This window comes from Rhinopithecus bieti, unplaced genomic scaffold (genome assembly GCF_001698545.2).
Source record: "Rhinopithecus bieti isolate Rb0 unplaced genomic scaffold, ASM169854v2 scaffold_66233, whole genome shotgun sequence".
Lineage (NCBI taxonomy): Eukaryota > Metazoa > Chordata > Mammalia > Primates > Cercopithecidae > Rhinopithecus > Rhinopithecus bieti.
Genome location: NW_016824978.1, coordinates 145539 through 157083, shown reverse-complemented (window position 1 = coordinate 157083; position 11545 = coordinate 145539). Strand labels below are relative to the sequence as shown.

Here is an 11545-nt window from a genome sequence, read left to right as displayed (position 1 = left end):
TCTAAATGTTTCCAAGACATTTCAGAAGCATTCTCTGGTGGGGATTACTCCTAATTGTGAAGAATCCTACTAGAAGGATGAGCATCTCAAAAGAACCTTTATTCTATTGCAGAAGAGTCAGTCTTCAGGATCTCAAAGGCCTAGGGAAGCTGCTTGAGTTGTAAGGTCTATGGAGGTACATGGGCTTTGGAGTCAGGCAAAGTTGATCCTGAGTCCCAGTCCAGCCACTTAATAGCTGTAGCGCTTTGGATAAGTTTCTTGACTTGGAACAGTTATATAAACCTTGTTGTAAGAAAAGGCGGAATGATACTGATTGCCAAAATTGCAGCAATTCTGCATCCCCTCTTGTTTCCATGCCCTTTGGAATATGCTTTTACAGCCGCTCCAACAGACAGGCAGAATCTGTTTCCTGATGCTTGGATCTGGGCTGGCCTTATTTACTCTGGGCAATAGAAAGCTGTGAATATGGCAGTGTGAAAGTTTGGGGTCTAGGGACAAAAGGCCTTGAATGCGTCTACTTTTTCTTTTATAATCCTGCCATCTCCATGACAACAAGCACACATTAGCCTGCTGGAGGATGATATCCCATTGGGGAGGAAAACCAAGGTGCCCCAGCTGACAGCCAGCCCACACCCAGAAGCAGAGCCACTTAGTCAACCAGCAGCTGACCACACATGCCTGAAGCAGCCCAGCAGAGAGCAGAAAAATGGCCCAGTTGAGTCCAGCCTAAAGACTGACCATCCCAATTATGAGCTAATAAGGTTTAGGGTGGTTTATTATGCAGCGTTAGCTAACTGATACATACACCCATGCAGTCAGGATGCCAGGATTCAAATGACAGGTTGGTTACTACTTGTTGTTACCCGGCAAACAGAAGGCACTGTATAAGGCATTGATTTCCTTTTCCCTTTATTTAAAGGAGGGCCTCTTGTTGGATAGGGATAAATTACATAGAAATGCATGTTGACATGTTTGGTGCTTAAACTCACACAGTCCCCACACTCATAGCCGGCCATAGCCTAATCATCAGGGCCAAGGGCAAATTACAGAATAAAAAGTTTGCCTTTATTCCCTCCACATCCAAACTTTGGAGGTCAAGAGGCTGTTGACAGATCTGAAGTCCAGGGTTTCCTCCTGAAGCCCAACGCTCTTCGTTCACTGTCTGACCTTTGGAAGGGTGAGGGAGCCCTGCCCAGAAGCAGGTGGGCAGCAGTGGTCCACCTGTGGACACCTCTTGCCTGCAGCCCTGGCTCTGTCACTGGGTACTGCCTCTCCCACCCTTGGGCGTAAGGAAAGAGATGGGCAGGATGAGGGTGTTCGCTCTCATCTGGCAGGAAAGGGGGTCCAGGCCCTCGACTTCCCTGAGGTTAGACGCGCAAGTGCCCTCAGAGCTGCTCTTCAATGCTGAAGCCACTGCCCACGTGGGCCTGCTGAGCTCTTTGCATGGGGCTGGTTGGAACTGAGATGTGCTAGAAGTTTAAATACAGAGTGACTTTACAAGATTTACTACCCCAAATTTAAGAAACATTTTCTGGTGGTCTTCATTAATAATTTCATATTGCTCACATATATAAGTGATAATATTTTGGATATATCAGGTTAAGGTATTATCAATTTCACCTGTTTTCCTTTCATGATGCCACTAGACTACTGTAAATGACACATGCGGCTCAATTTTATTCCTATTGGACATTTCTGACTTAGAGGACTCCCTCCATTTTCAAATCTCATGCTGCCTCCTCAAGGGACCAGAGGCCATGAAGGTTATGAAATCTGAAATTTTAAAAGAATCGTTATTATATAATCTTCAATTTTACATATTACGTATATTACTCATAAATTGATATAACCTTATGAGCAAAGTTAAATGCCAACGTCTGGGGCAGCCCCAGGTAACAGGGAGTCAGCCCTGCCTGAAAAGGGCTGCAGACAATCATTCATTCAAGCCTCATTCAGCCGCACCTATGGTCGCATCTCCTGTCACTCAGGGGGCAAGAGGGCGGGACCTGGAGCCCTATCCAATCAGCGGCGCCGTTGTCGAGCCTGTCCAATCAGGGGCGCAGCCGAAAAGGCGGGGCTCACTTCTTGAGTTCTGGGCTGGCTTTTTCCTCTCCCAGAAGCGCTTCCCTGCTTGATCTGTGTTTCTGCTCTTTCTCCTTCATTCTGCAGCCTCCTTTGCCCTGTGACCTGCAGGTACTGGAAGGTCCCTAGAGAGGATACCGGGACGCTCCTGAAGCCGCGAGATGGTGAGTCTGCCTAGCTTCCCGAGACGTGGCAGGGGTCCGCTGGAACCCGGGCCTCCCCCTGGCGGCTCCGGAGTCGGGGCCCGGAGTCTCCTCGGTCGCACGGTGCAGCTCGGCCGGCAGCTGGAACCCCGAGCGTCTCGTCTCGTCCCGTCCCTGCGCGGCGACCTTGGCCCTGCCCTGAGCCCTCTCTGGGCAGTTCCGCGCGGGCAGCCGCGTGTCTCCCGGCGTTGTGTGGTGATGACGGGAGGGGCCTTACGGGAGAACCCCGGCTCAGGGCTCGGGCGTGGGAGGAGCTGTGGTCCGTGGGGTCCGTAGTCCTTTCTTTTGTTAAAAATTAAACTGAGGTTTGGTTAACACGTTAAATATTTTATTTGAGCAAATAACGACTCGTGAATCAGGAAGCCACAACCATGGATTGTGGTTTGGGGTCCACCAGAGGAGCTTGAAGGAAAGGGTTTTATAAGGTGCATGAGGAAGCAAAGCCAATTCAGTAATTGATTGGCTACAGTTATGTAGTCCCCTTATTTGAACTGTCCAGGCGGAAATTCCCTGATTATGTAATCAAAGGTTAATCAGTGGTTTGTGGTTGGTTAAGACTGTTTTGTTTTCCTTTAAATTATTTCTAAGAAATGCATGAGTTACGTTTTGGTTTGCTTAGGTAGAAACCCAGGGCCCTAAATCCACTTCAGTCAATTGCCTCCCATTTAATTATTTTAACACTCCACAGGGGGACTGATTTTCCCTGCATTTTCCAAATGTATGGCAAGCAGGGTCTCAAATCCACCACCGTGTTCCCCCAACCTAATTCTTCTAAGGCTTGCAGTAAAATTCTAAATTTTCACTTCCTTCCCCTGATTCTCAACTGTCAGCTTCCCCTCTGCAATTCACAACGTTATCAACCATTTGCTCTTTATTGTAGATTTCAAGCAGATGCAGCCTGACCATTAGGGTCAAGGTCAAATTGCAAAAAAAGAAGTTTGCCTTTATTCTACTCCATCCACATCTAAACTTTGGAGGTCAAGGCTACGGACAGATCAGAAGATGTAGTTCCCTCCTCCTGGGGCTCCACATCCTTCATTCACTGATCTCTGGGAAGGAGAATGGTCAGCAGGTGGGCAGCAATAGTCTACCTGTAGACACTTTCACCAAGGCCTTGAAGGATGAGTCAGCATTTGCCGGACAGACTGAGATGTCAGGGGCAGCATGGAAAAGCACAGAGGTGGGAGGGCAGGTTTCAGGTATTCTCAGGCTTCTGTAGTTTGGGGAATGTAGACCTCAGTGGAGGAGCTGGCAGGAGCTGGGGTTGCCATTAGGCTGGTGCCTGAGAGAACTGGCTTAAGAAGCTATATTTTAGCTGGGTGTGGTGCCTCATGCCTGTGATCCCAGCACTTTGGGAGGCCTAGGCAGGCGGATCACCTGAGCTCAGGACCAGCCTGGCCAACATGACCCCGTCTCTACTAAAAATACAAAAATTAGCTGGGCATGGTGGCGCGCACCTATCCCAGCTACTTGGGAGGCTGAGACAGGAGAATCTCTTGAACCCAGGAGGCGGAGGCTTCAGTGAGCCGAGATTGCACCACTACACTCCAGCCTAGGTGACAGAGCAAGACTCCATCTAAAAAAAAAAAAAGCAGCTTGGTTTTGTGAGCAGTATGCTTCTTAGAAGGGTTCCAGGTGGCATTCTTGAAATAGGAGAAGGGAGATTGAGGTTGGGTGACTAGATAAGTGGTGGGGGGCCTTCGCAGAGCAGAGATCAGTTTGTGGAGGAAGATGAATTTCATCCCTGCAGGATGGGCCTTCCATGATACTGAAGGGAGAGCCACATGTTAATGCTCGGGAGACAGCTGTCTCCTTGGTCTGAAAGGCCTGATCAAGGCCAGGATTGGCTATGAGAGCTGGGAAATGGGAGCACCTTTGAAGTCATGGGAGAGGGTGAAGTGAGAATGAGGAGAGGCTCGGGGGTCCAACACTCCCAGCTCAGGACTGGAGGAAGAGGATGGAGCTGGAGAGGGAGGGACGAGGGTGTGGCATTGGTCAGGGAGGAGGAGAGGAAATGAGCAGTGGTCTGGGTGCTGCTGCGTGGATGGATGTACCTGGGCTGGAGAAGCCCCTGGGGCTTGGCCCTGAGGGTGACCTTGGTGATGTGGGGCAAGTGGTTTGGACGTGAGGTCAGGTGGAAGCCAAACTGTGGTTGGCCCAGGAGCAGTCGAGGAGGGAGGCACAGGATGTGAAAGGGAGAAGGCAGCAGCCTGCAGGTGCGCTGAGGGTGAGCTGGGACTGTGGAGCCGAGGCTCGGGAGGGCACGTGGACACAGTTCCATACGACTTGTGCCTACCCAGGTGGGGTGAGGTGGACAGTTCTTCCTCACCAGCAATGCCCATCTGACTCCGTGCGTTTCTTGTCACCCCCAGAGCCACCATCACTCATGTTCTTGAATGGGAACTGCCTGGAAAGCCTGAAGAAGGAGGAGCCTGAAGGAGGAAGAAGGAGGCTGAGCCATCCCGGGAACATGGGCTGGATGAGGCCAAGCCAGGAGATGACACCACTGAATAGAAGTCACTATTCAGGATTTGGGCTTTTCTGTGGAGATCCTGGCCCCGAGATCGAACCCTTCTCCCTGCAGGTACCATGGAGGAGGAGAGCTGGGGGCCACGGCTTGAGCCTGCTGGGGAGGATGAGGCTGGAAAACCCAACCTTGCCCTGGCTTCTCCTGGCCCTGTGCTGTAGGCAGGAAATGGAGGGCCCTGGGCCCTGCCTGGGGTCACTCTGCTAACATGGTGGACTTGGGAATGGAGTACGGGTTCAGTTACTGCCTTATGGCTAAAGGACAGCTACCAGCTGGGCCTACCAGCCCTGTTCAGGGAGAAGAGTGGGAGCGGGTGGGTAATGTCAGGTCCAGGGTGCCCCAGTCTCTTGCTCTGTGCCCTCAGGCAAGTCACCTCTCTCTGGGCCATGACTTTACCATCTGTCACCGGGGCCTGGGGGGTGGTATTGGGTGTTCTCCAAGGACAGAGCAAACCTGGAGGACTTGCAGGCTGGTAACTTGGTGGGGAGCCGGGCAAGGCCCTCTCATGTCCTCTCTGCTCACAGGCTTGGGCCCTGGAACACCCCTTCAGGAAGGAAAAGGCCATTTGCCCTGGGGCGCTCAGCCCTTGGCACTAGGCAAGGGCAAGAGCAAGCCTGTCGTTCTCCCTCCCCGCTTTCTTCCAACTCCCTCGCCTCTGCTCGAGGGTTGCTCTTAGGCTGCAGGAAGAGTCAGTGGGACCAGGCTCTGCCCTGCACTTGGGCACACAGGTGTCAATGGGCAGGCTGTATATGGATGGCCTGGAATGTAAAAGCTCAAAAGTGGGAAACTGAGTATTTGAGACATTTATTCTCAGGACCCAGGTGTTTGGGGCTGGGGAAAGGGGTATGTCCCTGCTCCCTACCATGTGGCCTCTCACCAGGGTGGTCCAGGCCTTCTCCCTGGCTGTCCCCGCAGGAGATGGTGCTGGAGATCCACCAGGTGTTCATGGACCATGAATACCCATGTCCCCGCATCACTTCTCACTGCACCCGGGTGGCAGCACACTGGACCACCTCTCAGAGCTGCGCAGCACGGCAGGGCTGCAGGCGGGCTTGGTGCTCCACGTGGTGGAAGGTTGGCCCGGAAGTTGGGCTGCCTGCCCAGGGAGGGCCCCTGTGAGCAGGGCCAGGCAACACTTCACTGCACCAGCTGGGGCCTCTATGTCACAGACGAGCATGTGGAGGTGGGACTGGAGCACAGGTCTGCTTTTCAGGGCATCATACCTGCACTCTCTAACTTCATGGCCTGGGGTGAAAAAACAGTTGAAATTCTGAAAAGAAAGTCAGGCAGTATGAAGCTAGGGCTTGGAATCAGCCCGATTAAATTTTGAAAAGATGAGCGCTTAGTCTCCTAAAGAAACGAAAAAGTTTTACAGTCCTTGAGTGGGGAAGTCGGCTCCAAGCAGCACCATCGGCTGGTGTGGTGAGCCTGGCTTGGTTGCCAAATAAAAGCTTCTGTAGACTCAAGTTCCCTGGGTGAAGCACTCGGGTTCCCGGGGCCTGACTACTTGTTAAGAGTATTTGTGGAAAAGGTCTTTAGCTCAAGGGGGCCCACAGTTCATCACAACCTCTCCCCTCCCCCAAAACAATGACCATTAAAATCCCATGAAACTCAATGGGGGTGTTGAATTTGGCAGCCCTAGAAAGTTCTCAGGCCACCCCTGCGTGAAGGCTGCCCCAGGAGAGCTGGGCGAGGCTGCAGAGACCCCGCAGCGCCGAAGGCCCTGCCCACCCGACACACTAGCGCACAAAATGCAGGAGGCTTTGTGGGCTCCCCAAGGCCTGTGTGTGCTTCAGAAGCAACTGGCAGGAGGTTCTTTGCAAGCAAGGATTCTTGCCCTCAGCCAGCCAGGGTGTGTGTGTGTGTTTGTGTGTGTGTGTAGGTACATGCGTGCGAACACGTGTGTATTGAAACCAAAATATAGCTTATGTGTCCATAGCGGAATTTGAAAATGGAAGCCTAAAGTTGAAAATTAAAATCATCCATGAAGCTTTCTTGCCAACTGTTTTCTGAGCTGAGTGGGTTGTTCCAGGATGCAGGGCCTTGGGAGCACCTGCCCGTCTCCTGTTCCTGACAGAGCCCTGCACAGTGCACGAGGCCCGAGGTGACGAGTGCCACATCTGAGACTGCTCAGGAGCCTGGACCCAGGTGATGCAGCTCCTTGTCCTTCCTGAGCGTCTTCACTGACAGTGGCCTGGGAGGTGCGGAGGCATTGGGGCCAGAGATTGGGCAGGGGGCAGATGGGCAGGGAGCAAGGAGGTCAGAGGCTGACGAAGGGGGCTCAAGGCCAGGCCTTTCCACCTGGAGGAGCCTGGGCCTGAGGAACCCAGACCAGGGCCACATTTAGAGGCAGCTGGCCCTAGGTGCTCGTGTGCTGACCACCAGCCTCGGGTCTCACAGGCAGCAGGAGCAGAAAGGCTTGGAGATGGACCCCACCGACTGCACACCACCCAAGCATATCCTACTCGGAAACCTGGAACAGCCACTGTAGCCCCAGAACGGTAACTAAAAGGTAGGACTCCAGGGAGGAGCAAGGAAGAGGGTCCCTGGGTGGGTGGAGGGCCACACACCAGGAGGCCTGGCCCATTCATGCTTGGCCATTCCTGCGACCCCTGAAAGTGCTTGCCTTCAGCAGCTGGCCCCTGCCCCCTGGGAACTGCAAGAGACTCCAGGTCTCCCTCTAGGGAGCTGTGAGCCAGCTCTGGTGAGAGTGGCCCTGGAAGCGGCGCCCATGTGCTTCTGACTCGCTTTTCAGGGCAGCATCTCAGGTCCAGGAAAACCTGGAGCAGGTGAGGGCCTCAATGAAGAAGGAGCCTGTGGCAGGGCCCTGAGATTGGTGGGCGGCCCCATCTGCCTTTCCCCTGCCTCCCATGGGGTCCAGTACTGCCCATTCGAGAAGGGGCCACCTCATTCCAGGTGTGCAGCTGGATGGCCCCTGTGACGGAGTACACTGTGGACTGCATGTGTGGAGAGGCGCCTGCACCTCGGGGCTGGGCTGTGAGGAGCACATTCCTGCACAGGGGCCTGTGACCTGTCCCGGTCCTCACTGGGAACCGCCTTCCTTCCTGGGTGCCAGGTGGGGTTCTGTGCACTTCCCTGAGGCTCCCCACGGGTCTGTTCATTGGGAAGTCTGGGGCTGCCTCTGGGGAGAGAGGAGAAGGGACTTCCCAGGGCAGGTTTCAGTGTACAGGCTGAGCCCATGTCTCCCTCCCTGGTCCCTCTGCAGCCTCAGTACTGGAACGAGGAGCTGCAGATGATGAGGGACCTGCCCAACAAGAACCAACCTGAGCAGCTGCTTCAAGAAAAAGCCATGTTCAAGGTTCCGAAGCCCCTGGTGGGTGAGTGAGAGCCTCACAGCCTCAGGCCCACCTGTCTCCTGCTGGAATGTTTCTTGTGTACAGTAGGGACGTGAGGGAAACTGGCCTCCCCCATGTTGGTGAACTGGGCCAGGTGGATGTAGCCTGAGGCTTTTGTGGGCGTGGCCTATCGCCCTCCCAGCCTTGGTCCCTCCCAGGTACACAGCAACTTCAGAGTGGCAGCCACATGGGGCGTCATTCAGGGAGGCATCGTCATGGTCATCAGCCCCAGTGAGACCAAGCTGCAGATGTTCACGTGGAGCGGTGTCATCTTCAGCCTGGGCTTTGTTGTTAGTGGCCACTACAAGGACTTTGCGGGGGACGTGGCAGCCTCCATAGCATTCACCAATGACCTGAACGGTTAGCACTCGCACAATGCAGTGGACATGGAGGGTCTGTACACACTGGACACGGCAGAGGTGGATGACCGCGGCTACTGGGTCAGGTTCCAGTCCTCATCCCTGGCATTCTGGAGTGGGACCAGGAGCAGAGTGTCATCTGTGGCTCCACTGACTTTGCAAGACAATGGTGTGGCCCCCGTGTTGCCTGGATCTGCTGGAGCACGAGTTGACTGCTGAAGACCCTGCGCCACTGCACGTTCAACCACTGTGACGAGGAGGCGGAGCTCTTCTCGGTTGAGGGCAAGGGCGTCACTGGCAACGAAAGGTGCCGCTATGTTCTCTACCTGCTGAGCCCACTGCGCCGACCTCAGCTTCCTACCTGTGCCCCACAAGGAGCTGCCAGAGGAGTGCTCCCATGCCAGCTTCCCCTGCACCCATAGGCATAGGTTCTGTTGCCTGTGCCAGGAGCTGGTGGACGCCTTCGTGGAGCACAGTTGAGGAGCAGCGCTTTGAGGCTGGGGCTGCAGCCAGCTGCACCCTGCTGCGGGCATGGGCAGCCCGGGTTGTTCTGGGGCTGGATGGTTGAAGAGAGAAGCTCTGGACAGTGAAGAAGAGCTCGTTCTGGCCACACTCACTAGAGCCCCTTTCCCATCCCCCACCCACCTGCCATCAGGCTCCCAGATGCAGAATCTGGAGCTTTGTGTTGGTTGTAAGTTAGTGAGCAGTGAAACCAGTGACCCAACTGAGCTGTGCCATTCTCCTAAGGAGGGTTTGGAAGTTGCTGGGTGGGTTGTGAAGGTTGCAGTCCCTGAGTGTTAGTGCTGCTGGTTTTTAGTGCTTAGGAGTTGGCCATGTTAAATTTCCCACACCACAAGTAACTCTTTTCCAGAAGCCAGTGGCATTCCTGTCTCTGTTGAGAGTCCTGCTCCGAATGTGGACCCCTTCTCCTCCACCTCCATACTCTGGCTGTCTTCTTCCTGTTTGGGGAGATCTGGCAGCCACCACCTTGTTGCTTGGGTTTGTGAGAGCAAAGCTGAGTTCTGGTTGGGCTCGCAGCAGAAGAAGGAATCTGATGCCATCTATAAGGCCCAGGTGGGCTGTGGCAGGGCCGGCGGGTTGAGATGCGCCTTTAGGTTGTGGGCGGCTGATCGTTTCCTGCCTCTGCTCTCTCCCCTGTTTTGGGTGAGAACCACAAGAAGCAAAGCTCCGAGAACCTCAAGTGCCCAGCCCAGCAGGCTGTGGCCCAGCAGCGCACCGTGAATGGGAGATACCGGTGGGCTGCAGCGCCAGCATCCTGCCCCTCCAGGTATATCCCTGGGTGGAGCTGGGCCCCACCCGGCCTGGGTAGGATGAACCTCACTCACAGCTCATCCCCCCCATGGCCCCTCAGTTCACAGCCCCAGCATGGCCAGCGTCTTGGAGCAGCTCCAGGTCATCAGTGATGTCCTCTTCATTCTTCTCAGTTGAGGCCCTTCCTGCCTCCCTACTTAGAAGTTGGCCTTTAGTTTTTTAAGATATGTAATAGGTTGACATTGCTCAAAATTGGAAAGTATAGCCAGTGATGAGAAGTTCTTTGTGAATCCTTCCAGAAATACTCCATGTGATCTTTTCCCCTTCTTTTTTTTCTTTGGAATTGTGGCATGCCATAGATGAAGGTTATTATTGTTTACTTCATTTAACAATGTATCTTGGTGATCTCGCATTTCAGTTCCTAAGGAGTGGCTTTACTCCTTCCCCGGCTGCCTCTGCACACAGTGCAAAGTGTGCCTTAGGAGCAGGCCCTAAGGAGTCCTGCGGTGCTGTCACAAGCAGTGCTGCCTTCGGGAGCCCTTAACCTCCTGCCTTTTCTCCCCTCAGTGTGGGAAAGGGGTTTGGTCAGCCAGGGGTGTCAGCAACCCTGTCCCATGCCCATTGTCTACACCTAATCTGGTGGCAGGGAGGCCACAGAGTACAGCGACTGGAACCAGGTGTGAGGGTGAGAGGCAGCCAGGCCCCAGGCCGAATCAAGTGCATGGAATCCTGACTGTCAGCAATTAGGGATCTTTTGCTTTTGGAAGGGAAGTACTTGTTCCACGTGTCTCACTGAATATGTCACGGAGCCTGATCTGTCCCAAGTGGGAGTTTAACCAGCCTAGAGGGGTCTGGGGCCCTGGCCCAGTCTGACACCTACCTCCTCTCCCACCTTCTACTCCCCAGAAGACTAGGAGAATCTGAAAGCAGAGGTGGTGCAGCGCCACTAGCTGTAGGAGTCCAGAAAACAGGGATAGGGCATTCTGGGAGGTCAAGTAGGTGGATCACTTGAGCTCAAGAGTTGGAGACCAGCCTAGGAAACATGACGAAACCCCATTTACAAAAGCAAAATTAGCCTGGTGTGGTGGCGCGACCTGTAGTCCCAGCTACTCAGTAGGCTGAGGTGGGGGATCGTTTGAGCCTGAGAGGTCCAGGCTGCAGTGAGCCATGATTGTGCCACTGCACTCCAGCCTGGGTGATAGAGTGAGACCCTGCCTCAAAAAAACAAAAACAAAAAAACAGAGCTAGGGCTGGGGACCCTATGGCCACTGAGTCTGAGCCAGCGGGGCCAGAGGAACTGAGCTCCCAGCCCTGTGGCTGCCAAGGATCCTTTTTCCTCGAGCTTGCAGGGATCAAGAGAGAGAGAGAGATAGTCAGCGACCCTGATGTTAGAGATGCAGACTCCAGGAGAAGGGGGCATGCTTGCAGATTAGAGGAAGTGAGCCCCTCTTCCATGTTCCACCCCTACCATCCTTCTGGGACCCCAGCCTACATGCCCCCCTAAAAGATTCTTTTGCACTGATTCAGTGAATATATGATGCAAAGGCCTAATTGAAGACCTGTGAATGGCATGTACAGTCCTCAGTTCCCAGCTGTGGGGCCCCTCAGGCTCCCCATATTCCCCTCAGCCTCCCCATCTTACATCAGGGATGTGGAGTGTGTCCATGGCCACGAGTATTGATCTCTCCCTCCAAGCCTGTACATCGCCCTGAGGCAGTTCTGAGTGGATGACATGCAGATGAGATT

The 11545-nt window shown here is 54.0% G+C and overlaps 1 protein-coding gene across 4 annotated transcripts; it reads left to right on the top strand.

The window, feature by feature from the left end:
- Positions 1 to 2010: 2010 nt before the first annotated feature.
- LOC108522519 (putative protein CLUHP3) lies at positions 2011 to 8130 on the top strand. 4 transcript variants are annotated; one of them, XM_017862758.1, is made up of 7 exons: positions 2011 to 2246; positions 4658 to 4865; positions 5703 to 5886; positions 6890 to 7013; positions 7213 to 7324; positions 7729 to 7888; positions 8039 to 8130. In XM_017862758.1, the coding sequence occupies exons 2-4, from the start codon at positions 4672 to 4674 to the stop codon at positions 6962 to 6964; spliced, it is 453 nt and encodes a 150-aa protein (XP_017718247.1). In that variant the 5' UTR covers positions 2011 to 2246; positions 4658 to 4671; the 3' UTR covers positions 6965 to 7013; positions 7213 to 7324; positions 7729 to 7888; positions 8039 to 8130. The 4 variants fall into 4 exon arrangements, 1 of the variants encoding a protein (XP_017718247.1); XR_001883507.1 differs by lacking the exon at positions 5703 to 5886 and having other exon boundaries at positions 2026 to 2246; positions 4658 to 4869; positions 6845 to 6960; XR_001883509.1 differs by lacking the exons at positions 5703 to 5886; positions 7729 to 7888; positions 8039 to 8130 and adding an exon at positions 7448 to 7560 and having other exon boundaries at positions 2028 to 2246; positions 4658 to 4869; positions 6845 to 6960.
- The last annotated feature ends 3415 nt before the right edge of the window (positions 8131 to 11545 follow it).

Coding starts and splice junctions, on each gene's coding strand:
- LOC108522519 (XM_017862758.1), top strand. CDS start 4,672: ATGTTCTTGAATGGGAACTGCCTGGAAAGCCTGAAGAAGGAGGAGCCT. Junction 4,866..5,702: donor GAGATCGAACCCTTCTCCCT/GCAGGTACCATG, acceptor AGGGTGGTCCAG/GCCTTCTCCCTGGCTGTCCC. Junction 5,887..6,889: donor GGTGCTCCACGTGGTGGAAG/GTTGGCCCGGAA, acceptor TGTTCCTGACAG/AGCCCTGCACAGTGCACGAG.